General features: G+C 44.2%; 4 protein-coding genes across 5 annotated transcripts; 2 read left to right on the top strand and 2 right to left on the bottom strand.

The window, feature by feature from the left end:
* Positions 1-275: 275 nt before the first annotated feature.
* On the bottom strand, positions 276-10438 carry gpat3 (glycerol-3-phosphate acyltransferase 3). Its single transcript, XM_070924500.1, has 13 exons — positions 10422-10438; positions 8964-9159; positions 8728-8794; positions 5147-5435; positions 4879-4953; positions 4155-4244; positions 3703-3796; positions 3498-3613; positions 2365-2420; positions 2185-2270; positions 1681-1809; positions 875-954; positions 276-693 (listed from the first exon to the last, which is right to left on the bottom strand). Exons 2-13 carry the CDS (start codon positions 9105-9107, stop codon positions 576-578), a joined length of 1344 nt encoding a protein of 447 aa, XP_070780601.1. The 5' UTR covers positions 9108-9159; positions 10422-10438; the 3' UTR covers positions 276-575.
* Positions 10439-10631: 193 nt separating this feature from the next.
* abraxas1 (abraxas 1, BRCA1 A complex subunit) lies at positions 10632-14591 on the top strand. Of its 2 annotated transcripts, none has more exons than XM_070924469.1 (9): positions 10632-10728; positions 11816-11906; positions 11984-12020; positions 12140-12206; positions 12286-12482; positions 12579-12698; positions 12777-12861; positions 12946-13057; positions 13312-14591. In XM_070924469.1, the coding sequence occupies exons 1-9, from the start codon at positions 10648-10650 to the stop codon at positions 13659-13661; spliced, it is 1140 nt and encodes a 379-aa protein (XP_070780570.1). In that variant the 5' UTR covers positions 10632-10647; the 3' UTR covers positions 13662-14591. The 2 variants fall into 2 exon arrangements, with proteins under 2 accessions (XP_070780570.1, XP_070780571.1); XM_070924470.1 differs by having other exon boundaries at positions 13315-14591.
* Positions 14169-15748, bottom strand: mrps18c (mitochondrial ribosomal protein S18C). The gene is made up of 6 exons (XM_070924471.1): positions 15669-15748; positions 15424-15476; positions 15233-15316; positions 14816-14873; positions 14662-14721; positions 14169-14319 (listed from the first exon to the last, which is right to left on the bottom strand). Exons 1-6 carry the CDS (start codon positions 15727-15729, stop codon positions 14243-14245), a joined length of 393 nt encoding a protein of 130 aa, XP_070780572.1. The 5' UTR covers positions 15730-15748; the 3' UTR covers positions 14169-14242.
* Positions 15749-16812: 1064 nt separating this feature from the next.
* On the top strand, positions 16813-25418 carry helq (helicase, POLQ like). The gene is made up of 18 exons (XM_070924468.1): positions 16813-17007; positions 18000-18645; positions 19115-19293; positions 19756-19956; positions 20036-20108; positions 20180-20277; positions 20446-20544; positions 20946-21091; positions 21174-21413; positions 22831-22972; positions 23428-23532; positions 23638-23845; positions 24092-24249; positions 24323-24421; positions 24517-24690; positions 24773-24886; positions 24974-25108; positions 25223-25418. Exons 1-18 carry the CDS (start codon positions 16813-16815, stop codon positions 25304-25306), a joined length of 3096 nt encoding a protein of 1031 aa, XP_070780569.1. The 3' UTR covers positions 25307-25418.
* The last annotated feature ends 712 nt before the right edge of the window (positions 25419-26130 follow it).

Genomic DNA, 26130 nt, shown 5'->3' on the forward strand with positions numbered 1-26130 from the left:
AGTCTGTCTTCCTCCCATTATTACCTCCATCATTATTATTATTTTTCTTCATGTTTTCACTCCATATTCTCCTTATTTACTTTCTATATTTACGACATGTTCCACCTCGTAGACACCACATCAATTAAAAACAAAGGACCAAGTCAAAGACACAAAGCTGAAGTGAACATAAGTGTGTATGCAGACGATTTTTTTTCATACATTTGGTTAAAAATATAAATGTTTAACACAATAAGAGAGAAAGTCCATCTGGTACAGTTTGGATGTTTCTCCAGTGAAAGAAGTGAAAGTCTGATAACAGCTGAAGTGTTTTCAGTCTTCAGTGATGGTCCCGAGGAGGAGGAGGAGGAGGAGGAGGAGTACTGTGTTGTCCTACACTGCCTCCTGCTGGTGGAAGCACACGCCTACACACAGCTTTGAGGCTGAGCGCTGCAGGAAGACTTCAGCAAGTTTAAAAAGAGTAAAATAAGACTTTCAGAGTGAGTTTCAAACAGGCCGGCTGACGCTTTCAGCTTCTGTGTTTGAGGAGTTTCAGCTCTGAGCTCATGGACTTCATCCCGGCTGACTGTCCAGGGTCACTGCTCCTCTGTGGTTTCACCACCAGCTTTCTGTCCAACAATGATGCTGCTGTACATCTTCTGCTGCTCCTCTTTATAGGAATCCTTCACCTTCCCTCGCTTCAGTCCTCCGTCCCTGAAAGACCCAAAGTTCAGTTACAATGGGAAAATACTACTAAAGTAAAGTATCACAAGTACTCATTATGAGGAACAGTGTGGTATATTTTTATGATTATTATTAATGGATTAGTGAAGGAGGTGTTTGGTAAAACGTTTAAACTCAGTTGATTCTGCATTAATAATGTAATGTGGCTCACCAGGCCAGGTCCAGCAGTCCTCCCTGATGAGCGATGGCAGACTTCACTCTGTTGGCAAACTGAGCTGCATCCTCACCGTCCTGCTCACAACACACAGAATACACAGAATACTTGTTCATACGCAGTAATACTCGCAGGAAACTGCTCGTTGAGAGTGAGCAGAAGGTTACAGAAGGTAAGATTTAACTCTTAACAGTCATCATGCAGGTTCACATCTGCACACACTCGACATCTTTAACACGTTTTCTCGATAATCACTGTTGTAAAGAAGCAGCAGATGGAAGAGATTGTGTTTATTATGGGATGTATCCTGTTTGTGTTTATGTTTGCATGATGTATCGGGCTGTTAGAAGATGGTGGGCTGACGTGCAGGAGTGTTTGCTTTGTTGCAGGTTAATGTGTCTGAAGAATCCCATGAGGGCTGGTTTATGTGAAATAAAAATATATCATATATTCATTCATTCATTCATTCATATGGTGAAGTACTCTGCGTACTATGTAAGAAGGTCTGCAGGAGGTTTCCTCTGCAGAGACGCTCTCAAGTCATTCAAACCACTTCTTTGGTGACGAGTCTGTTTCAGAAAGTCTTAAACCACAATGAGGTTCTTCCTACGACGTCTCCAGTCAGCTGATCATATTGTGTTTTAGTTCATCAGTGCACAATGATGTGGAATATGTAAACAAACACATATACACAGGAAGTTGTTTTAGGCTGATTATTTACACAGACGACACATAAAACCTAAGATCTTCAGTGGATGTTCTGCTCCTCCTGACGGAGAAGGAGGTGTCAGGTTGAGGTGTACCTGTAGGGTCATGGGAGGGAGGTACCACACGTTGACCACGATGGCCCAGCTCGTCATCATCCGCAGCAGGTAACTGACCATGTTGTATTTGCCGCTGTTCCAGAAAGCGTCCCCGAACCGAGGGTCGTACTGAGACACAGAGAGACCTGCAGGTAACTTACAGGCACTCTCACACCTCCCCTGTTCAAACAGACTCGGGTGTGTTTGACTGTTTTTGGATTTTATGGGAGTAGATATATGAGCTTAGCACAAATTCAAAGATATGTTGTCACAATTGGATGCCAACCTCAAGAGGGCGGGTCTTATGTTCTATGAGCCAGTCCGAGTGCAGACGCTGGACAAGAGTAGAGACGTCGGTGAGGGACAATGATTGACGGCCTCGTCCATGAAGAGTTTAGGTTTACTTTTCTTCTTCTTTAGTTTTCTAGCATTCAGACACGTTGTGTTCTGTAAGTCTCTGTTTTAAAGGTGTAACTGTGAGTTTAACTCAGTGATTAGCTGTACCTTGATTGTAACCGGGTATATTGTCCCTCCAATTTCAAAGCTTCCCTTCTTGAACATCATGACTGAGGTGTTGTTGATGCAGGTTCCTGTTAAAAACAGACACAGGCAGAAGTTATCTGACCATAAAACCACCGCCGTCATCATCCTCACATCACGAGCCACAGCGCAGCAGACTCTGACCTTCAGGAAATATCAGGATGGGAAGTTTGGTCTTAGCTGCGACGTGAGCTCTCAGCCTGCAGACAGAGCAACAGATCGTCATTAGTCATACAGGAGGAGAACTTCACTGATCATCATAAAAAGTAGTCCAGAACACCACGAGACAGCACAGACTGTCTGCCTCTGAATATCCTCTATTTTATTCATGTGTGAGTTAAGGCACCACTGAACCTTTTGTATCACCTGGTGAGTCACCTGGTGAATCCCCAGTTAACTTCAGTAGATCAAGTTCGGCTTCAAAAAACTTGTTTTTAAAGAAAAACAGGAAATTCAGTGAAAGGAGGGATGTGCTGTCAGCTTTCGATTTAGTTAGAAACCAGTTGGTTGATTTCACTGTGTTGAGTATAAAATTGGCAGTTTTGTACAAACAAATAGAGATTGATCTTTTAAACTGAAGTCACTCTGTGATTGTGTCCTTCCACTGTGGCTCAGTGATGAAGCCTCTAACAAGTCTAACTCAGACTGCTGAAGTCTCATATTCACTTCAGATGAACTGTTTCAACAATGATACTTAATTATCAAATGATAACTACAAGACCAGAAGTAAGAAAACAACCAGGTCACTGGATTCACAGCCTTCGTGTGTCTAATAAAGTCCTGAAGCATTACATTTACAGTATGTCAGGGTATTATTCATATTAAACACATGAATACAGCGGCGACAGTAAGAGAGCCTGTCTAACTGTAACCACAGTAGTTTATCAGTGAGCTGCACCACGAGGCAAACTCAGTGTGAAGTGAGTCAATCAGCTGAAGACACTGCGGTCAGAATCATCATCATTATGAAAGAAGCCACAGGACAACTGAAGGCTGCCAGCTGACTGAAGCTCTGTACACAACAGAAGCAAACAGGACAGCGAAGGAGAGACACCTCGCTGGGTTTAACCAGATAACATGGGAGGGGCAGGGTGAAAAATAAGATCAAGAGGGCATCAGCTGCATGTGGTGGGACACAAAGTCGTGATGCATTTATGGTGAAACAGTTCCAAACCCTTTTCTAGCATGCAGGCCATGTCTTTCTAACATGGGGGCACCAGGTGGTGCAGAGCTGTCCCTACTCCCCCCTTCCCTCTCATCGACTCTGTCCGTCTCACCTGCTGGTCACAGCGTGGCGGTCTTTCATCTCTGACCTCTCAAACCAAACATGAGGACACGACCTCACCATGGACCTCTGGATGACCCCCATCAGACCTCCGTGAATCTGACCCACCTGTGGACGACACGGAGCACAGACGGTGACACCGCCACATCTAAACACCTGCAATAAGAGACTCTGACCCGCCTGTTGATGACACTCACCATGGCGTAGCAGCCGTCATTGGCCAGAATCACAACATCGATCGGTGAGGTGTGATTGGCTACACAGGTTCCTCCTTTCTGAGGCTTATTTTCTCTGTAGGAGCAAGACGGCGACTGCATTCAAACTTATACCAAAGTAAAAGTATTCTCAGCTTCATGTAGTAAAAGTATCAGCAGTACAACTACACAAGTATTATCAGCTTCATGTAGCAAAAGTACTGGTTGTGCAGTAAAATAAAACGTCAACTGTTTTCTAAACTAACATTTAACACTAAATCAGAAAAGCAACCAGTAACTCCAGCTGTCAGATAAATGCGAAAATGGTACATAAGTACTGTACCTGACTAAATGTAATTTTCCACCATTGTTTATTAGCAGCTCCTGATGTGTGAAATAAAGTTAATAAATGACAGAATGAAAAGCAGAGTGAAAAACCAGCAGCTGTAACTGACTTGTTGTGGTACTGGATGGTGGCCGATAGTCCTCTGGCACAGATCCTGTAGCAGGTCAGATGGACCACCTCGCTCAGCCACTTCTTCGCACTGACACACACAGGAAATACTCAAAGTTTAGAGCCCAAACTAACATTTCATAACAAACTATTTCTTTTAAGCTGTTGCTGTGGCTTGTTGCTGTGTTGCTGTGGCTTGTTGCTGTGGCTGTGTTGCTGTGGCTTGTTGCTGTGGCTTGTTGCTGTGTTGCTGTGGCTGTGTTGCTGTGGCTGTGTTGCTGTGGCTGTGTTGCTGTGTTGCTGTGGCTGTGTTGCTGTGGCTGTGTTGCTGTGGCTTGTTGCTGTGGCTTGTTGCTGTGTTGCTGTGTTGCTGTGGCTTGTTGTTGTGTTGCTGTGGCTTGTTGTTGTGTTGCTGTGGCTTGTTGCTGTGTTGCTGTGGCTTGTTGTTGTGTTGCTGTGGCTTGTTGCTGTGTTGCTGTGGCTTGTTGTTGTGTTGCTGTGGCTTGTTGCTGTGTTGCTGTGTTGCTGTGGCTTGTTGCTGTGTTGCTGTGGCTTGTTGTTGTGTTGCTGTGGCTTGTTGCTGTGGCTTGTTGCTGTGTTGCTGTGGCTTGTTGTTGTGTTGCTGTGGCTTGTTGCTGTGTTGCTGTGGCTTGTTGCTGTGGCTTGTTGCTGTGTTGCTGTGGCTTGTTGTTGTGTTGCTGTGGCTTGTTGCTGTGTTGCTGTACCTGCTCTCAGGCAGAAATCCAACCAGAATTGTTCCGATCACGAGCCACGAGAGGCCGATGATGGCCAAAGTAATCCTGCAGGAGCACAAGAGGGAGAACATGTCTTTTCTGTGACTATTGTTAAAAGATAATTCTGGTTCATTACAACTTGGAGAATCTGTGATTTTATCTAGAAAACAAGACCCAGTTGTAATAAACCCGATTTATCCTTTAATAGGACCGGCTGATAAGTGAACAGTGGGTCGATTCCTCTTTGCCTCAGACTGACCTGAGAGGAAAGAGGACGCAGTAGCGTACGAAGACGCCCAGGCCCCAGATGACGGTGAGGCGGAGGCTGATGTAGCGGAAGTTCTGGTTGGTTCGGGTGAGGAGGTTCCAGGAGGCCAGCTCCTCTGAGGAGAAGCGCTGGGTCACCTGGTCGTCCGCGATGCTCTCCAAACCCTTCTTGGAGAAGTAGAAGACGTCGCTCAGAGCAAACTCCCCCCCGACCAGAGACCGAGAGCTCCGCAGCTCCCCCATCTCCTCCTCCATCGAGCCCCCCACTCGCTCAATGATCCCTGGGACACATAACGGCAGGTTACAAGTGGACCGACACATCAGCAGATATGAGCCGATTGTAGCTATGTAGGTATGCTAACAATAATCATTCATCAGGTATGTTTGAGGTCATTTAGAAACAGTTGACTAATTGATTAATCGACTAATAGTTTCAGTTCAACTTACATTACATTGATATTTTAGAGTTTAAAACAACATAATCACGACATAAATAAACTTTTCTTGTTTTGAACTCTGACCTCAGACATATTCCACTCCTGGTACATACATCACAAACAAACAAGAAAACAAACATCCATGTGATGAATGTTTGGGTGTGTCTCCTCCGACCATCGTCCTCTTATTTACACATTATACATTTACACACCTCTGTGTACTCAAGTATTTCACTTGACTAGTTTGATGTAACAAACGAGAAGGACGGCACACACTCTGCAGTCCTCCTCAACACTCTGCTTCACGGTGTGTGACTCATTAACTATTATTATATTTTAAACAAATGAAAGCGGTTGTCTTGTAGAAGTAGCTGCTCTGTAACCTCTTCTGACTCATAATAACAATAATTAGCTGCAGGAAATATTAATAATAACGGGTGGGAACAGTTTCTAAAGCTTGAAATGAGATTAAAACGAGCTGCAGCAGAGGAACAGTGTGCATTATGTTGAAGCAGAAGTCTGAGGATCACGAGGACGCTGACCTCTCCGAGATGTTTAACCCCCTTCATGTCCCTGATATTATTACTACAACGTCTTTTTAGCCTCTTTTTATATAAGCTAATGTTGGCTTAAAAAAAGTTTTGGAAATGCGAGTGTGGCGTAGAAATTCACCTGTGAAGAGTATTTTTTTTACTGGTTTCCACAAATCTGTAAATCCTGAAAATATCCATACATAAGCTACCCCCCCCCCCGCTGCACACACATCCTGTCTTTGTTGTTTGTGAAAGGGGACCCTGTCCACATGGACTGATTATGGTACTTATACGTTTATCTTACAATACTTGCACGGATTGAATTTCCGGGTATTTCTACTTTGCCCTGTAGTAATGAAAGAAGTACTGCATGTGTAATGCGGGACACACCGGCTGCCTGCTGCCTGTTAACATGTTGAGGGTCAGACACACAGAGCCAGTGTCTCTCAGTGAACTGCATGTGCCCACGAGTCTGCTGTTTGGTTCAAGTTATGCAATCTGCTGTTGCATCATCATCCTGAGGCGAGCCATGTGTTTTTCACGCTGCACCCCGACATCAGACGCTGGAACTGACCAATGGAGAGCCCCCACACACACACACACACACACACACACACACAGAGCGTCACATGATCTCCGTCTGCAGCTGAAACAAATCCCTCATACCGCAGGACACAATGTCCTGAGAGCGCAGACCAGGAAATACAGCTGCATGACTGAGGCATTACATCCTCACATATCCTGAATCTGGTTCATATCTTTATCATTTTAGTTGTTTTAATCTGAATTTAAAAGTCTAACCAGAGACGGCTGCTCACCCTATGGACAGATGTGTAGTGGTGTGTGAACTGAACTGCAGCTAACGCTTATTTTCACTGTCAGTTCATCTGCTGATTATGTTCTTGGTAAATCGTTTTGTTCATAAAATATCAGAAATAGTGAAAAGTTATAATTCCCTTCAGACAGAGTGACGTCCGGCCAACAGTCCAAATCTCAAAGATATTCAGTTCACTGTGATGTACGACAAAGAAAAGCATCACATCCCCACATATGAGAAGCTGGAACCAACAAATGTTCATTATTATTCATCAAAATAATAATAATAATAATAATCGATTCATCGATGACTGGCAGCTCTTGTCTGTACGCAGGTATACGACATATATTCACCTCTGGGCAGGAGGAGTGACCAGAAACCTGCTGGAAAATAGCCACAGATACACCTCACAGTCCACTTTACAGAGCAAGGCTGCAGCCAATCACATTACAGTCTTATGTAAACACGTGTTTCCAGGTGTTTCCAGGTGTTACCGAGTTCTCCTGCATGTTTAAAGTAGTATGAAGCCTTCAGCGTCTCAGAGGGAGCTGTGTGACGTCTGATAATGTCCTCGAGTGATGTCACTTGAGTCAGCCTGAAACTGAAGTCTGTTGGTGTAGAGAGCTGACCAGAGATCTGTAGCTGCTGCTCAGCTGTCAGAGGGAGAGGTGCATTGTGGGTAATGTAGGCAACAGGTTTTACCAAGAAAGAAGTGTGAGTATAATAACGATATCACTGAGCTCTTTAATGACGTCATCTGGTTGTGTCCTCTTCTTCTTCTGTGGTGGTTTAATGGCAGCGACTGGAGAATTGGCTCCACCAGCTGTTTATTAGCTCCTCCAGCTGTTTATCAGCTCCACCAGCTGTTTATCAGCTCCACCAGCTGGTTATCAGTTCCTCCAGCTGTTTATCAGCTCCACCAGCTGGTTATCAGCTCCACCAGCTGGTTCTCAGCTCCACCAGCTGTTTATCAGCTGTTTATCAGCTCCTCCAGCTGTTTGTCTCCTCCACCCAGTGAACTCATGTTCACGCAGAAACAAGCAGCAGGTTTTCTTTGGACGATTATCTGAAAATGTAGTTGTGCTCCATTTGGATGGAACTTCACTAATGACTCTGTAATGTCAGTTAACAAAGTTACAGTTTCACAACTGATCGATGATCAATGATCAATTACCTCAACAGCTGCTGAGATTTCAGGATCTCTAAACAAACAAGCCGCTCCGTCATCTGTCGTGGAAAATAACTACATACATTTTCTCAACTACTATACTTAACTACAATCTTAGGTACTTGTACTTTACTTGAGTATGAGACTTTGAATGCAAGACTTGTACTACTACTTGTAGCAGAGTATTTTCAATTGTTTTATTGCTACTTTTACTAAAGTGAAGGATTCAAATACTTCTTCCACTAGTTGTTTACTGAATCAGATTTTTTTTTTGTTGATTTATTGTTTTAGATTTTATTTATTTATTTATATATTTATATATTTCTAATTTGCCATTTGCCTTTTTCCCTCTTATTCTTTTGTTAGATTGTTCTTATTTATTTTATGCGTCTTCATTTTTTTGTTTTATTTCTTGTGGGTATTTTGAATATTGTTTGATTATATCATCTATTATTATTGACTGTCTGAAGGCAGGCCTGTATGTCGTCATTAATTAGTGCACAAACTGTTTTCGTGTATTTTGCAGCTTTACAGGAGCCTGACGGAGCGCTGACTTCAGATCTGTTAACGATGTCTTTTTCAGCGCTTGATGTTGTCAGTTAATCTGAAGGGACTTACCATTGGGCAGAGGCACAGGCACACTGGGCTGCTCCTGCCGTCCCCTCTGGATCCGTAACGTGGCCCACTACAAACACAGTTATTTTCAGATGACCTCTGACACCATGCCTGCGGCTGCACATTTCCTAACTGTACAAACATGTTAAGTAAGGAGTGAAGAGGGCGAGCACGAGTTCTCCTGAGGACAGACTGGAGCTGGAGAGCGAAACTCCAACAGAAAGACGGCGCGCTCTCACCTCCAGGATTCTGACCAGCACCTGGATGTAGACCCCGGTGACCCCCAGAGAGAGGCCAAACATGGCAGGCAGCATGATGAGGAACACCACCACAAACACCCACACCTGGAAAACACCCACAGCCACACACCAGAGGTCCTCCATCACCGAGAGCTGAGGCAGCCACAACTCTGCAGCCGTGAGCTCACGCCATCATCTGCAGACAGGACAAGAGCAACGGTAGGAGTATTAATACACGGGCCGTGTACTGTCTGAGGTATCAATACACGGGCCGTGTACTGTCTGAGGTATCAATACACAGGCCGTGTACTGTCTGAGGTATCAATACACGGGCCATATACTGTCTGAGGTATCAATACACAGGCCGTGTACTGTCTGAGGTATCCATACACGGGCCGTATACTGTCTGAGGTATCAATACACGGGCCATGTACTGTCTGAGGTATCAATACACGGGCCATGTACTGTCTGAGGTATCAATACACGGGCCGTATACTGTCTGAGGTATCAATACACAGGCCGTGTACTGTCTGAGGTATCAATACACGGGCCATATACTGTCTGAGGTATCAATACACGGGCCATGTACTGTCTGAGGTATCAATACACGGGCCATGTACTGTCTGAGGTATCAATACACAGGCCGTATACTGTCTGAGGTATCAATACACGGGCCATATACTGTCTGAGGTATCAATACACGGGCCATGTACTGTCTGAGGTATCAATACACGGGCCGTATACTGTCTGAGGTATCAATACACAGGCCGTGTACTGTCTGAGGTATCAATACACAGAACGTGTACTGTCTGAGGTATCAATACACAGAACGTGTACTGTCTGAGGTATCAATACACAGGCTGATCTTTATATACAGTCTGAGGTATTAATACACAGGCTGATCTTTATATGCTGTCTGAAGTATTAATACACAGGCTGATCTTTATATACTGTCTGAAGTATTAATACACAGGCTGATCTTTATATACTGACTGAGGTATTAATACACGGGCTGTATACTGTCTGAGGTATTAATACACAGGCCGTGCACAGTGCGGTACTGAAGTACTATTTTAAGGTACTTGCTTTCTTATGTCTTTATTAAATATGTTGCTTCTTCATATGTACACAGCTATAACTCAACCAGCTGTTTACATGTTAATGCATCAATAATAATAATTATCCAATAATAAAATATTGTATGAAATAAATATAATTTGACTTTTTATCTTTTACTTTTGATACTTTAAGTACATTTTGTAGATGCATTTTTATATGTAATGAAGTATCTTTACAAGAGTGTATTTCTACTTTCAAGTAAAGGATCTGAATACTGACTGGTTGTATTTCAGTCGAGTACTTCAGTGAAGTACTTCAGTGGTGTTAACTAGCTGACCGTTAATCCAGTGAACTAACAGCGACAACAAACACAACGTAATATATTAGAGTATATTTTACCTGAGAGTCGCTCCGACAGTCTCAGCGGTGTGAAACGTCCCGTTGCAGCAGACAAACTGTATCTTGTGTTGCCGACGTAAAGCCAACTCAGTGGGTTGTTTAAAACACGCCCCTCCGGTAGTTTCCTAATGCCGGACTACGCTGGAAAAACGCAGACTTTTACTGCGCTTATGTTGCGCTTCAGTAACGCTTCTGATTTCATCCATCTTTGTAGTCAACAAGCAGCATGGCGGAGCCGACCGTCCGTGTGTCTGGGATTGTTTTAGCTTCTCTAATGTTCCAGCATGTTAACAATGATTCCGACGTGGTGAGAAATACATTCACATCTCATTCAAATCGATATGTGTACAATGGACCCCGCTGGGCGATTCGTTCAAATGTTTCGGTTGAGGAGGGAAGCTAGCAAACTGAACAGAAGTGTCCCAACGTTATTAAGAAACTTGAAGTTGATTAGCTCTTGTTTAATAATTCAGTTGTTAAGGTTTCAGCCTGTGTTTGTCTTTTAAGTGAAGCTAAAACTCCCACCACGCTATTTCTGTAACTTGTTTAACCAAGCTCTATGATATAATATGATAACAGTTCCGATACACCAGACTGCGTTTAAAAAATCTTCCAATTAATGTCACGCTGATTATGTACAAGTATGCGTACCTTGTGAAATATGACTAAATACATTTTAAAAGTCATGCGAGTCTGCTGGTAAATTCGGTAAATATATAACCCAACAAGCGATTCTTACATGAGTCAAATATCAACATAAAGAACTGGTGCCCAGTTACCGCCCATCACTGAGTAGTGGTGGAACCAGTGGAAGTGGTAGTGTCTGCCTGTCTGTGTGTCTGTCTGTGTGTGTGTGTGTGTGTGCGTGTGTGTGTGTGTGATGCATTGACCTTTCCTTTACAACAGCTGTTCAGACAAAGACAACATTTTAAATGTAATACACAAGAGTCAGGAGTCCATGTCTCCCAACGCACCCCCACCACCACCTCTAACTGTTTTGTATTATTATATATTATTTGGGTTGCAACTAATTATTATTGTCATCATGACTTCGTGTCTGTAAGAGCTGGCTCAGACAGCTGCAGCTGATTCAGAACTCTGCTGCTCACTAAGACCAGGAGAGACCACATCAGTCCAGTCCTCAGATCTTTACACATACATATTATATATTTTGAAATATTAGTGGGTTTATAAAGCACTTTATGGTTTAGCCTCAAAATATATTTCTGATCGGCTGCTCCGTTATGGACCGTCCAGATCTCTCAGGTGGTCTGGGACAGGTCTGCTGTCCCCAGATACAGCACATATCACAGAGGCAACATTGAACTCATCATGATGATAATGTTAATATCCAACATATAATCAGAGTAACGCAGCGTCTCGTCTCGTCGCAGGAGGGTCTCATCCTGGGAGAGAGCAGGTTTGAGGAGCAGATCACCATCAGTGACTCTCAGGCGGATCACATTCACATCGAGGAAACATACAGTGAGTTCATGTTGGTCACATGCAGCGTTTCACCCTCACCGCCACATGATGACTTTATGTCTTTGTGTCTGTAACAGACGTCCAGAAGCACATCGCCTGCCACAAACTGAACAAGTGAGTACTGGACAGGAGAGGGTATCTGATCTCAGACCTGATCTGATAAATCTAATTTAAAGTGTCAGCAGATGTTAACGGTGCAGATGTGTGTCTTGTCCTGACCTCTGTGTTTGTAGCTTCTACAACAGTGTAGGACAGGTGGACGTGGACTCTATAAAGAAGATCCTGGCAGACAATAAGCTGGTAAGTGAAAAACATCCCCCTGATGAACATTTGAAGACTTGAGTTGTGGATCTGAAATGTTTGTGTGTGACACTTGGAGGAGAGTGTGATCGGTTGGTACCGACAGCGCAGGAACTCAGACCAACAGATGACCTTTAGAGAGAAGATCGTCCACGAAATGCTGAAGACGTCTCTGTCCAACCCTCACATGGTCTTTGTGCTGCTGACGCCCAGCAGGGTGACACCTGTAGGCTCCACCCACAGGATGGAGTACGCAGCCTTCATCTCACGCAGCAGGTCAAAGATCTGAGTACTCACTGAGTCTTATTTCTATTTAAACGGACAGCAGAAGTCAATACTCGATGTTGATGCAACGCTGTATTTCCTGTGAAGGCGCTTCATGAATGTTCCTGTGCTGGTCAACAACCTGGGTTTACTGGAGCAGCAGGCGTACTGGAAGGTGTCTGCTTCCTGCTCTGCTGTCGGTTATAACGTCACCATGAAGAAACACGGGTACGAACTGCACACGGTGAGGTTCACGTCAGATCCGCGTCTCTGCTCGTCTAACTGAAGGTTTGTTTCTTGTTCCAGCTCTAAATTCTTCTCCTCCAACGGGCTGCTGAGAGAAGTCAACGAAGTGAATGCAATGAATGATTCTCTGCAAGCGGAGCTGCAGGTGAGCAGCGGCGGGAGCCTGTTGCAGAGTGCGTTTTAGCTTCCTGCTGCTTCACACACTCAGTCTTTGTTTCCTGTTGGACAGAAAGCGTGCAGCGACGTGGACGAGAGTGAACGTCTGGTTGAAGCTCTGCAGGCCGAAGTTTCAGCTCTCAGGAGGAGACTGAGGGAGAGGAAGCAGAGCGGAGCAGGAAAAGGTTCGCTGGACTCTTTCACTGAATACACTGTGATCGACTCAATCAGACCGCCCTGTGACATGCTCAGATTACCAGCAGTCTGTGCTGTAGTGCTGGAACAAGGAGATAACTTTATTTTTTCGGTTTTGTTGGAGCTAGGCTAGCAGTTTCCCTTTGCTTCCAGTCTTTGTGCTAAGCTAAAGGCAGGGGGAGTGATCCAACATGCAGAGTTTTCACTTGTTTCATTAGAACAGAAGCACTTTTCTGTCTGTCAGCAGCTTCAGACGACGACCCACCGGAGCAGAAGAACCACCTGCTGCTGCACGAGGCCGTCAGAGCTCTGTTCGCCTGCTCTCCCCTGTTCCACTCTCGGACGTTAACCCTCGACGCCTTTCCTGTGCCCGACGTCTGCCGCAGCTCCGAGCAGGAAGAAGACGTCTCCATGACAACAGTGAGACACTCAGACACAACAGACGGTCAGGAAACTCTGTCCCTGCTGCGTCCCGGCAGGACCAACTCTCGGAAAAGGCTGCAAGAAATGCTGGGGGGGGAGGAGAGGAAACGCAGGAAAGCAGATCTGGATGTGAAACAGTTTCTCCGGGGAGAACAAGATGCTACTTCATGATATGCTATCTGCTTTGTTCTGTTAACCCCATGTGGACAGTTGTTGAAAGATGTTCTTTTTGTTAAAAACACAGTAAATCATTCATTTAATTCATGGAAATAAAATTTTGTATCGAGTGGAACAGTCTACAGCCATGCTAACATGCTGATGTTTAGCAGGTATAATGTTTAGCATGTTAGCATGCTAACATTAGCAGTAAAAGGCCAACCTGCTTTACCTGCGACACATCACCACAGGCTGGATCTCCGAGCACCTGTAGAGTTTTTTTTAAAGTTCTTCTTCGTTTAGAGGCCTAAAGATATTTAAACTAGAATGTTTTACAAGATAAACATTTGATTAGAGGAAGATAACAGTTTCATGAAGCAGAATTGAGTTTTTTTTACTGTTTCCTACCTCAGTAATCCTCCTGTGGCCTCTTGGCTTCAGGAGGACGTGACTACATCAGTCAGACCTAACTGATATTTATTTACAGAGATCCACTTTACAGACTGACAGCAGTCACACAGCTCAGAAGAAACTTTAGGCTTTAATAAACAAAAGATTACAGCTTCAACACAGAAGACAACACACACACTGATCCACTAATCCAGATGTTTCACACCACAGATGTTGGGATCCCTCATGAACTGTGGATGTTTGTGGGTCACCGACATGAAACCTGGATGGAGAAACTTGTGTTAAAAATGTGAAGGTTCCAGGGTGTCTCTGGTGTTTTATCGAATAAAAGAACAATTGAATTATCGACAACAAAAGTAATCGTTAGTTGCAGCCATAGATTGTTGCTTTGGATGTGGATGGAAAACATTTGGTAGGAATGCTACAGCTAATGCATCATCAACATATCATTAAATCTGATAATTAGATGTTTTTCTGGCACTTTCTTCTGCCATGGTCACTTGTTACCATTAAAATCCATCATATCTGACTGAGTTCAAGGTGCTCTTTACTATTAAAATCATATATTTTGGGTGAAACATCCCTTTAAAGAAAGAAGACTTACCCATTGAATGAGCTTTCTTTATAGCTTTTGAGACTTCCTTTTGTTTTCTTCCACACAAACCTGTAAAACAACACACAGATGACATGACGACTCTACAAACTGCTGACGAAACAAACAGGAAATGATTGTGACAGTTTCATGCTCAGCGTCTCACCTGTGATGTGTCGACCGTAGATTCTGCCTGTGTGAGGGGAGATGAACTGAGACAGCAGCTGTAGAGAAGGCAGATGGGAGTGATGTGATACAGATGTTTCTGTCGGAGCTCGGATCACTTTATGCAAGCACATAAAGGGTGTGGGCCTAGTTTTTAGTTCAGTTTCTAGCTATTTATGTTTTTATTATTCTATGTTTCATGAGAATTTGTCAAACCAGCCCATTAGTCATCATCCTTGAAGCCTCTTCTCTCATCAAACTGAATGTAAACGTGCTGATTGAGCAGGTGTGAACAGGTGTGAACAGGTGCATCTACATCACATGAAGCCTCCAGGATTAATTCACCTTCCCCTAAATGCACTCAGACTACTTGTTATCAGTCTAACATCAGCTGATGAGCCTCAGGTGTCCCTCTCACCTGGATGTTTTTGTAGTCCACTGTGACGTTGCAGAGAGTGCATCCTTTCTGTGGTTCTTTGAACGGGTTCTCCGTCTTCACCAGCTTAAAGATGAAGATACAATAACATTAAAGTTACATGATTGAGTTAAGCCTGTTATTACTGATACATTACTGACGTCATCAATATATCTTCAGGACACAACACCTACCGTGTCATCTTTATGTCGGACTACTTGTGAAGCGGCCGTAAGACTCCTTAAACCTGCAGGAGCAGATGACATTTTCATAACAGCGCATTTGCTCTCTGGCTAACGTTAGCATTAGCAACATTATCTGTAGCTTGCTGGATGACACTGAATCAAAGTTACGTGTATATCAAGTAGCGACAGTTTATTTTACACTTAAAAAATATAAATATATTCACACAGGTGCTGACGCTTTTCTGCAGCCTTACTTGTGTTTCCATGTGGTGATAAAACGGGCTTTAGCCTCTGTAACCCTCTCAGAGCGAGCATTTTGACCTGAAGCAGGACCGGATGTTGTCATCAAGGTGCTTCACTGGGTTTTCTAACTATTCGTTCCTACCATTTCTAAAGTTACTGTTAATTGGAGGTAAAATACACGTAAATATAGTTTTATTTGTAAATATCAAATGACAATGTGTTTTTTTGTACTCGTAGAATTTAGGATTCTGACAGGAATCCAATTTAAATGTTCAGATCTAATGTGTGTCGGAAATGATTAAATGTTACCCTCTTCAAAGACACAACACACAAGATAGAAACATCCCGGAATAAGTGAAAGAGTAGCGTTAGCTCATCTGGCTACTTATATTAACAAAGAAATGATTCTGATTATGTTTACGACGGCGCAGACGTCGCATCCACTAACGTATATGACTCTTCACCAGAATCTGTATGGATTTTCACCGTTTAACCCAAAGTAACATGCTAAGCACTTTTGTAACGAGGTACAAGGAAGAAACTATAAATTGGTTAAAAATGACGCCGATTAAGCAAAGTGTGCTGTCTGGTCATTATTGGCTTCATTTTGGGTAACTTTCCAGAAGTTTACTGTAGCTAAGCTAGTAAAGGTAAGGAAACAGTCTAGGCCTTGAAACCATTAGCCCTGCTAGCTAGCTAACGTTAAACCGAAGACGGAAAAGATGGCCGGATTTCTCTCTTGCGCTGACGATGCTGTTGACAATTTTTAAATGTGAAGCTCTTCGGGCTGTTGAAGCCTCCACGTTAATCAAACCTTCAAACCTGCAAGTAACGGAAGTGCTTTCGTTAAAGTATTTTTACATTTTTACGGGCGTTTGTTATGAATTAGTAGTGTTTTAGTGACTAATTAGCTCGCTGAAGGAACACATCCAACTGGAGTAAGCTAGGTTAGCTAACTACTGCACTAGGTAACGTTTGTTAGGCCGTTTTATCTTAACGCTAACCGGGTTAACGGTGTTGTTAATGGCTTGTAACAACGTGGGTACCGACGTATAAACTGTCGCAGTTTTCTGTTTGTTAGCTGTTTAAGTTGCAGTTGGTTTGCTAGCTGACTGTTTGACATGTAGCAGCAGTGACAGATGAACCTGGACTGTCATGAATGCTGGAAAGCAAGAAATCAAAGTAAAAAGAGTTTCTTCAAGGAAGAGGTCGAGGGACAGCCTGAAGACTCACCTGACACCTGTCCCGAAGAGAGGAGGAGGAGGAGGAGGAGGAGGGGGGACCTGTTTACAGCAATGTCCCAAAACCCGGAGGCTCGGCAGCATCATGGCTGATGTTCCAGCTGCTGAGGTGCGTTAGTTTGCAAGCATTGATCTATAACAGAGATGAGAGAATAAGTCAAGTACCAGAAACAGACTCTGCAACTACTAAGATAATCAGTTCATCGACATTATTAAGCAACGATGCCGAAAATTCACTGCAGCCTCTTAAATGTGAATATTTGCCAGTGTCGGTATATTAATTAATTCATATTAAAGAGAATATTTTGGGGTTTTGGTCGGTTGGTCAGATTAAAGACATTTTACAAGAGAAACAAGACATTTTAAAATGTCAACTTGGAAAACTGAGATTTTCACTATTTTCTGATGATTTATAGACCAATGGTTGAATGGTTTAATCAAGTAAATAATTGACATGATTAAGATAATCGTTAGCTTTAGCTAGCTTGATTAATTGATTAGTCTATAACCCAAAGATAATTATTTTATTATAACGTAAGACAAAGAAAAGCACCAGAACCTCAGATTTGAGAAGGTGGAACCATCAAATGTTTTACATTTTTTTCTTGAAAAATGACAAATCAGGAAATCCACTGATATGAAGCATCACCAGGAGCAGTTTGGTGTCAGGAAACAACAAACTGTGACAGCTGATTGGTCCGTTAGGCGGATTCTATCAATATAATATATGTCAATAGAAGTAAATATTGGACATCCCACTGAACGAAGACCATCATGGACCAGCATCTAAAAGCTTCTATGAAACTGAAGTCGTGAGCTTTGAATGTTGTCGATCTTACAAACAGATCTGTGACATCATCTGCCTAATTGATACAACCGACCAATCAGCTGTCAGAACAGGTATTGATCAGCTGTAGTTTCCTGCTCCTGATGATGTTTTAAAAGAGAACTGAGAGCTTGAAACTGTCATTTTCTGAAGAAACTCTACTGTTATATAATTTTGCTGTAGATCAACTAATTGATTAATCAACTAATAATTTCAGCTCTAGTTTCAGTCCTCCATTGATAGACTAAACTAACCGTCCTGTGTTTTGTTGGCAGTTCTGCAGTGACAGTGAGGATTTATTTGGAGACTATGACAGTATCCTGGATGACAGCTCTCTCTTGGCAAAGCTGGACGATGCAGAACAAAATGAAAGACAGCAAGACCTCCAGCGTTCAGCTGTGGATCAGCCAGACTTCACGACTCTGCGGCCATCGAAAGACGCCGTCTGTAAACCGTCCTGTGAGGACATTCTCACGGACTCCATCTTAGACAGCCTCGGAGACGAACACTTTGAGGACTTACCGCCCAGCCAGCGTCAGTTTCAAGAACAAATTCAAGAGAACGCAAAGAGGAGCAGACTGCAGGACGGAGATAAAACCTCCACACCTTTTAGAAACACTGATGGGACCTCTGAGGCTGGAACAGAAAGAAACGTAGAGGACATAACCAAGAGACAAACCAAGGCGAGGAGGAGCGTGACGGACCAGCTGAAGAGGACAATGCTCTGTAACGCAGCAGCTCCCTCGAATGTTTCACGTACCGTCGTGTTAAAAGAAGCGGTGGTTTCTGAGGAGATCAGCATCGCCAAGCAGGCCATGGAAACTGTGTCTGCTGAGACGCCTGACCTCGGACCGTTCTTTGGACTCCCCTCCAAAGTGAAGGACCTGATGTACAAACTGAGAGGCATCAAGAGTTTATATGGTGATTAGTAGATCAACAGAAAAGCTTCATGAAAATGTTCCAGCTGTTGTAATGTGAGGATTCGCTGGTTTTCTTAGTATTCTGGGATGTTTAACTGAATGTCTTTGGGTCTTGGACTGTTGGTCAGACAAAACACGACCTTAGATGTTATCTTGGACTTTTCATTATCGATTAATCTTTCAGTTTACACGTCACTTTTCGTATAGATTAAATAAGTCAGATATAACATGCTAATCAGCTTTAGAGGTGCTGGGAGGTGGATTTTGTTTCTTTTGGACAGAGCCAGGCTAGCTGTTTCCCCATGTTTCCAGTCTTTATGCTAAGCTAAGCTAACAAGCAGCCAGCTGTAGCTTCATATTTGCCGTACATACTTTAAAAGAGTACAAGAGGATTTCCCAAAATACTAAAGTATTCCTTTAAACCAGTGTAACTTCAACGAGAGCACAAGCGTTTTCCTTTCTTGTTTCAGATTGGCAGGAGACGTGTCTGAACCTGGACTGCGTTCAGGAGAGGAAGAACCTGATCTACTCTCTTCCCACTAGCGGAGGGAAAACTCTAGTTGCAGAGATCCTCGTCCTCAGAGAGCTGCTGTGCAGGAAGAAAGACTGTCTGTTCATCTTACCGTACATATCACTGGTGCAGGAGAAGGTACTGGATGAAACACAGTCTTTGTATGTAAACTCATCAAGAGAGACGTGAAGGATGAACACAGGGTTTTTAGACTCGTTCTGACGTCCTTCACTCGTCTCACAGAACAGAAACACATCTATTTTATTAGGTATATCAATCCACACTGACACACAGATGGATGAGGTGTTTCTGTCTAAGATCCACCAGACTTTCATCACACCATCTGATCTATCGTACAGTCTGACTCAGACTGTAACCAAGACTTTATTAGACCATCTGGCACAGTGAGACATGAAGCTGATTGTTTTCACAAAGTCTGTAGGCACCATATGAGAAGAGAGGCATATAAAATAATGTTGTCTTCATAGAAATGTACGATGTGACAGAGATGATGTTACGTATGTTTATAGTCAATAGAAGAGGACCGAGGGTAGAGCCTTGGGGGACCCTACCAGGAACTACTGCTTGGTTGTTTTGCAGGTACGTGGGTTAGCAAGCTTTGGCCTGGAGCTGGACTTCATGGTGGAGGAGTATGCTGGCAGTAAGGGCAAGTTTCCTCCAGTGAAGAGAAGAAACAGCAGATCACTTTACATCGCAACGATAGAGAAAGCCCACAGCCTCGTCAACTCTCTGATCGAGACCAGCAGGATGGACGACCTCGGACTGGTGGTGGTCGATGAGGTACGAGCACACCTGAGTTTGAATGAGAGACGACAGTAAAGGTCGATGCTTAATGTCAACATCTGTCTTCCATGTGCAGCTTCACATGTTGGGTGACGGCAGCAGAGGAGCTGTTATTGAAATGACGCTGTCCAAAGTCCTCTACATGAGCAGTAAGTGTCCTCGTCTCACTGTAACACAGTTGTCTTGGACGGATGAATGATCCTCATCTGGTCTCTTCCAGAAAGCACTCAGATTATTGGAATGAGCGCCACTCTGGGAAACATCAAAGACCTGCAGACGTTTTTGAGGGCTGAAAATTACACGAACGACTTCAGACCTGTGAGTGATTTGAAATGTCCTGTTTATCAAAGCATGCTGTAGTGTTTTAAACAGAAGTCTGGTGATATTCTGTACAGTGTGCGTGAATCACAGCCTGATATATCTTGTTATATCTGAGTCTCACTGGCTGACCGGTTCCTTCATGACTGTAAACTGTTCTGTGCTCAGGTCCAGCTGAAGGAGTATGTTAAACTGAACGGCACGATCTATGAGGTGGACCCAAAGGAAGAGGACTGTTTCAGATTCTCACGTCCTCTCAACTTTAAGGTAAATACAATATTCACATACTGTGAACATGTTGTAACAAACTTACAGAGAGAGAAGAGAGGAGTGAGAGGTGTTGGATGTCACCGTGAAGCATCTAGGCAGCATCTTGTAGTTTCTCTCAATTGTTTTGACACATTTTAGAAAGAAAAGGGCTGTTTTTTCAGCTCAGGTGTGACAAACAAACGGCAAAACTCCGGAGAGACAAACAGCCTCTCTTTTTCAACGCAGCGTATCAAATCAAGCTCACACCTGAAGTCTGTCTGTTTACAGCTCCACATCTGTACGTGGGTACAGACGTTTCTTTTCAGGTAAAGATTTTGCTGATAAAGAACCTGTGAGTGCTAGCTGCAAATGATACTAACGCTCAGTACAATATGTCTGACCTTCGCCACGTCCCTCAGTACTCCAGCGCGATGCAGAAGGTCGACCCGGACCACATCATCGCTCTGGTGACTGAAGTCATTCCAACACATTCATGTCTGGTGTTCTGCCCCACCAAGAAGAACTGTGAGAACGTCGCAGCGATGATCTGCAAATATCTGAAAGAGTGAGTGAACCAGCCGGCTGCCGTCTGCCGCCCTGCCGTCACGGCTCTGACTGATTCGGTGTTGTTCTCTTGACTCTGTCAGGGAGTTCCTCCGGCTCAGGGAGGCGGAGAAGGCCGTCCTCCTCAGAGAGCTGAGGGACAGCGGGAACGGCTCGGTGTGCCCGGTGCTCAGGAAGACGGTGCCGTATGGTTTGGCCTATCACCACAGCGGACTGACCTCCGAGGAGAGGAAGCTGGTGGAGGAGGCCTACTCCAACGGGGTCCTCTGTCTCCTCACCTGCACCTCCACCCTGGCTGCAGGGATCAACCTACCTGCCCGCAGGTTAGCCACTGACGCACTGAAGACTATGGTGTCACTGGTAGGCCAGGGAACACCTGAGTTAGTGTATATTGAAATAATCCCATTTTCATAAACCGAAGCTGAGAGGTCAAAGCTTTTAGAATAATAGAAATATTCCTTCTCTCTGATGCTTTGACTTCATTATACAGGACCTTATGTGGTTCCAACCTTTAGCCTTTGAGAGCGATGAGGACTGATCAGGTTGTTTGATTTGAATATGTTTTGATAACCACAGAAGCTATTTCATAAAGATAAAGAAGAAGAGTCAACCATCTGATGACCCCTCAGATATATTTGGGCCCATCGGAAGGTCCTGAGGCCTAGATTGGGAACCACTGCCTTAAGGGATCAGTCTGGTGTTATTCTATATTTTGTATTGTTGATAAATCTCACATTCAGACTCAAACCATCAACCCATCAGTCCGTCTCTCAGTCCTGTCTCACTTCCTGTCTGTGGCTCTCAGCTCTCAACCCATTGGTTCCTACTGAAGACGTCAATCTTTAAAAAGACCTCACAAATATATAGTTTCATGTTTAAAAGGCTCAGTCATTTCCTCAAACAGCTGCTCGCTGTAGTTTTTATCAAACTAACAGGAGGAAATAGTGCATCTGTTGGGGACTATTTTCAGCGGCGGATGAATCCACATTTAGTAAGATATATCCGGCTGTGATGCACACACAATACCTGTTAGTAGATACTTTCCCTGGAGCATGAGGTGGATTCTTCCCTTCGTCTTCTCACTATTTTAAAATACTGATAAAATGAGTGACGTCTCTACGAGTGCCTGGAAACACAGAGAACAAGCAGACCATGTTGTCCGGAGAGAAACCAACAAAGACCAGTTGCAGGGTTTTATACCCGAGTCTCGTCTCATCATGGTCTTATTGATATCACAAAACCAGTTCTCCCACCGTCTCACGCAACACAAACTGTCCTTGAAGGAATATTTTTAATCCACCACTCGTCAGCCACCCTGCCTGCCAGTTGGTTTCCTGGCCCACATCCAGTTGTTTTGTCTCCTCATGTGGCCGCACTGTGTGTAACTGTACACAGAGAGAATACACTAACTACAAACCATAAAAATACTACATCATAAGCTAAAGTAAAACTGTTCTCCGTATTTCATTTCCCACTGAGTCTGAATGTGAATACAAAAATAAATATTTATATAAATCTCAGCAGATTTATCCCTTAAAGGGTCTCACTGTGTTACTGCAGGAGAAGTGGTTGTATCTTTGATTTGTAGTAAAAACACCAGATTGGTCCTTTAATCTGTTAGAGAATGATGATGTTTTAGTTTTGAAGTTTGAGTCGGCGTTCTGTGTGTCTCGTGTTCTCTGTCTCATGAGGTGATGAATTGAGTCTATTTTGGGGTTGATCCCGATGTCCTCATATCAGAGTGATTCTGCGCTCACCGTACGTGGCCACAGACTTCCTGAAGAGGAGCCAGTACAAGCAGATGGTGGGCCGGGCCGGCCGAGCCGGGATCGACACTGTGGGAGAGAGCATCCTCATCCTGCAGGACAAGGAGAGGAACATGGTGACTGCACCCACAGCATGTGTTGTAGGAGACATTGTATTGACTGAGCAGAGGTTCGCAGTGTTTGTCTGGTGGATCGAAGACGAGTGGAAACAGTCTTTCTGTTTGTCTTCAGCTTCAGACAGCACTGGTGACTGACAGTCTCTGTCTCTCGTCAAGACTTTAAGATGAACAGCTGTTAGGAGACATCTGCTTCTTGAGAAAAAGTCAAAGCTTATTTGGTTCAGTTATCCAGGAGACTTAGATATTCAGTTTACTGTCACACAAGTTCTAACCAAGAAAACCAGCAAGAATTCACATCAGAGAAGCAAGAACCATTGATTGGCTGATGAGTTAATCGACCAGTCGTTTCCTGTCTGGAGGAGACGGTTAGAAGAGACTTTACAGAACACTTCCTGAACCTCTGGAGAGGATGAATACGTCTTTCTGTCTTGACCTGTTTTGTGTTGTTTCAGGCTAAAACACTGGTGTGTGCCCCGATGGAGAACTGTTACAGCAACCTGCTGCACGATGATGGGAAGGGCCTCCTGAGCCTCATCCTGTCTCTCATTGGATTACATGTAAATTTCATCTGGTTTTTGTTTCTTTTGTCCGAACCTGAGCACATTACCCTGAAGTAGACAGAGCTGAGTGGACGCACATGAATCAGTGCTGTTCTGCTGCAGATCGCCAGGTCTCTGGACCAGATGAGGGACTTCCTGTGTGGGACGCTGCTGTACGTCCAGCAGAGGCAGCTGTGTGTGGAGAGCAGTGTGTGGGAGGTGGTGCAGCAGTGTGTTGACCTCCTGAAGGACAAAGACCTCGTCACTGTGACTGCAGACTGTGGCGGTCAGACTCTGCAGGTCACCAAGCTGGGAAGAGCGACGTATAAAGGTGAGTCACTGTCGCGGCTGTAAAGCTTCCAATTTAAGTTCCTTTGTTTACTGCTAATTAGCTACCGTTAGCATGCTAACAGGCTAAACTAAGGTGGTGAACATTATACCAGCTAAACATCCGCATGTTAGCCTTTAGCTCTGAGTACAGCCTCACAGAGCTGCCTGCGTGTGTGCAGACCCCCAGTGAATCAGGTTCATATGAACAGCAGATGTCTCAGTGCCACTCTGTGACTGTCGTCCTCAGGCTCGGTGGATCTGACCTACAGCGACATGCTGTACAAAGACCTCTCTGAAGGTCTGGAGGGTCTGCTGCTCAACAGTTACCTGCACCTGGTCTACCTGGTCACACCGTACGACATGATTTCACAGTGCAAGCCCGACTGGATGATGTTCTTCAGACAGGTAAAGAGTCCTCGTTGGACATCATGAAGTCACTGTTTCACAGATCCGTGTAGACCAGGTGTGTTTGTTACAGTTCACCCTGCTGTCAGCTGCAGAGCAGAAGATGTCTGCAGCCGTCGGGGTGCCGGAGAGCTTCGTTGCTAGAAAAGCTGCAGGACAGACGGTGAAGAAGGTGAGAAGCTGCAGACTGACGATGAACCCACAGGTCAGCACTTAGCTCCATCCTGATCGTCTCCGTTTGCTGGTGTCCTGCTTGTGTTGCTTCAGAGCGTGAACATGGAGGTGGTGAGGCGGATGTACCTGGCTCTGGTGCTGTTCTCCTTACTGAAGGAGACGAACCTGTGGAGCGTGGCCGACAGGTTCCAGCTGAGCCGAGGCTTCGTTCAGTCTCTGCTCAGCTCCTCCTCGGCCTTCTGCTCCTGTGTGCTGCACTTCACAGAGGTATCGCCTCCCCTGAGATCTGATATGAACTGCCTCCGCTGTGTGAGACTGATCTGAGGTCTGTAAATCTGTCTGTGATCAGGAGCTGGAGGAGTTCTGGCCGTTCAAAGCTCTGCTGACGGAGCTGACGCGAAGGCTGAGCTACTGTGTGAAGGCTGAGCTCATCCCTCTGATGGAGGTGGCTGGAGTCATGGAGGTCAGCGTGGAGGTTCAGGGTCTCAGGAGATCACAGTGTTTCCACAGTGAAATATCTAATAACATACAGTTTGTTTTCTTCCTGCAGTCACGAGCCAAGCAGCTTTATACCGCTGGCTATAAAACGCTGACTCACCTGGCGAACGCTGACCCTGCTGTTCTGTCCAAGACCATAGAAAACCTCTACAAGAAACAAGCCAGCCAGATCGTGGCCTCTGCTAAAGTGAGCGTCCTCAGACTTAAAGATAACTTCATGCTTCCACTCAGTGAAGTCTTCCTGTGATCATTAACGTGTGAACTGTCTGTGTCTATCAGATGATGTCTCTCTGTCTTCCAGATGCTCCTGAATGAAAAAGCTGCAGCTCTTCAGGAGGAAGTGGACGAGCTGCTGACGCTGCCTTCAGATCTGCCCACAGCATGAAGACACAAGAACTGATCTGAGTTCAGTTATTACAGAGAAGTTTTATTCTCTTTGCACACTGTTTTTTATTTGTTTGAAATACATATCATATTAAACTGATGTACAAAAAGGACTCAGTGATACTGTAATGTGCTTATTTAAGAAGACAGTTGGGGGTCAGAAACTGTTAAACCGTCTCCATCCTTCACTCATTCTGTAGGATTTAACTGCACATCTGGAGTCGGCCTCAGCAGCTGTCGTCAGTGGAATTTTATCATCATAAGTGAAACCCGAACTAGTTCTGACGTAGAGATTCGTTTGTTAACTGTTGTGTAGCTAACTGAACCAAAGCTAACCTTAGCATGCTAACATCTGAGCGGTCGACATCTCTGACCCGAAAATTCATAAATTCTGTTTAATAATGAAGATTTTAAATTACATTTCATTAAAATAACACAACAGACCTCAAAATCTGAAACATGCTAACATTTGACTAAATGAGTAAATAACAGTTAGCTTAGCATAATCCGATATTTCCCTCTCATTCTAAACTGTATGAATATCACTAACTCTGAAACACACAGATGTGTCCAGTAGTGGTGATGCGACAGTGACTTCCTGTGCTCCTGATTGGACTTTAATCTGCGGGCGTATCTAAAACACAGCTGCTCCTGTTGGATGAGTGACTCATTCTCAACCTGGTCATGAGGTTTGATGTTCAGGGAAACTTTCATGGTTGGTCATTATGTTTTCAAGGCCTACGTGTTGTTGATCCCTCAGAGGACATGAGAAACATGAGGAGGTGGGGGAGGCCGCCCCTACCTGCCATTGTCTTTGCCAGTAAC

This window comes from Enoplosus armatus, chromosome 18 (genome assembly GCF_043641665.1).
Source record: "Enoplosus armatus isolate fEnoArm2 chromosome 18, fEnoArm2.hap1, whole genome shotgun sequence".
NCBI classification, from domain to species: domain Eukaryota; kingdom Metazoa; phylum Chordata; class Actinopteri; order Centrarchiformes; family Enoplosidae; genus Enoplosus; species Enoplosus armatus.

Coding starts and splice junctions, on each gene's coding strand:
- mrps18c (XM_070924471.1), bottom strand. CDS start 15,729: ATGCTCGCTCTGAGAGGGTTACAGAGGCTAAAGCCCGTTTTATCACCA. Junction 15,477..15,668: donor ATCACCACATGGAAACACAA/GTAAGGCTGCAG, acceptor CTGCTCCTGCAG/GTTTAAGGAGTCTTACGGCC. Junction 14,722..14,815: donor CTACGGTCGACACATCACAG/GTGAGACGCTGA, acceptor GTTGTTTTACAG/GTTTGTGTGGAAGAAAACAA.
- helq (XM_070924468.1), top strand. CDS start 16,813: ATGAATGCTGGAAAGCAAGAAATCAAAGTAAAAAGAGTTTCTTCAAGG. Junction 21,092..21,173: donor ATCTGCAAATATCTGAAAGA/GTGAGTGAACCA, acceptor TGACTCTGTCAG/GGAGTTCCTCCGGCTCAGGG. Junction 24,250..24,322: donor GGATGATGTTCTTCAGACAG/GTAAAGAGTCCT, acceptor TGTTTGTTACAG/TTCACCCTGCTGTCAGCTGC.
- gpat3 (XM_070924500.1), bottom strand. CDS start 9,107: ATGGAGGACCTCTGGTGTGTGGCTGTGGGTGTTTTCCAGGTGTGGGTG. Junction 1,810..2,184: donor TATACCCGGTTACAATCAAG/GTACAGCTAATC, acceptor TCTGTGTCTCAG/TACGACCCTCGGTTCGGGGA. Junction 955..1,680: donor TCCCTCCCATGACCCTACAG/GTACACCTCAAC, acceptor TGTTGTGAGCAG/GACGGTGAGGATGCAGCTCA.
- abraxas1 (XM_070924469.1), top strand. CDS start 10,648: ATGGCGGAGCCGACCGTCCGTGTGTCTGGGATTGTTTTAGCTTCTCTA. Junction 12,699..12,776: donor GTCACCATGAAGAAACACGG/GTACGAACTGCA, acceptor TTCTTGTTCCAG/CTCTAAATTCTTCTCCTCCA. Junction 12,862..12,945: donor CTCTGCAAGCGGAGCTGCAG/GTGAGCAGCGGC, acceptor CCTGTTGGACAG/AAAGCGTGCAGCGACGTGGA.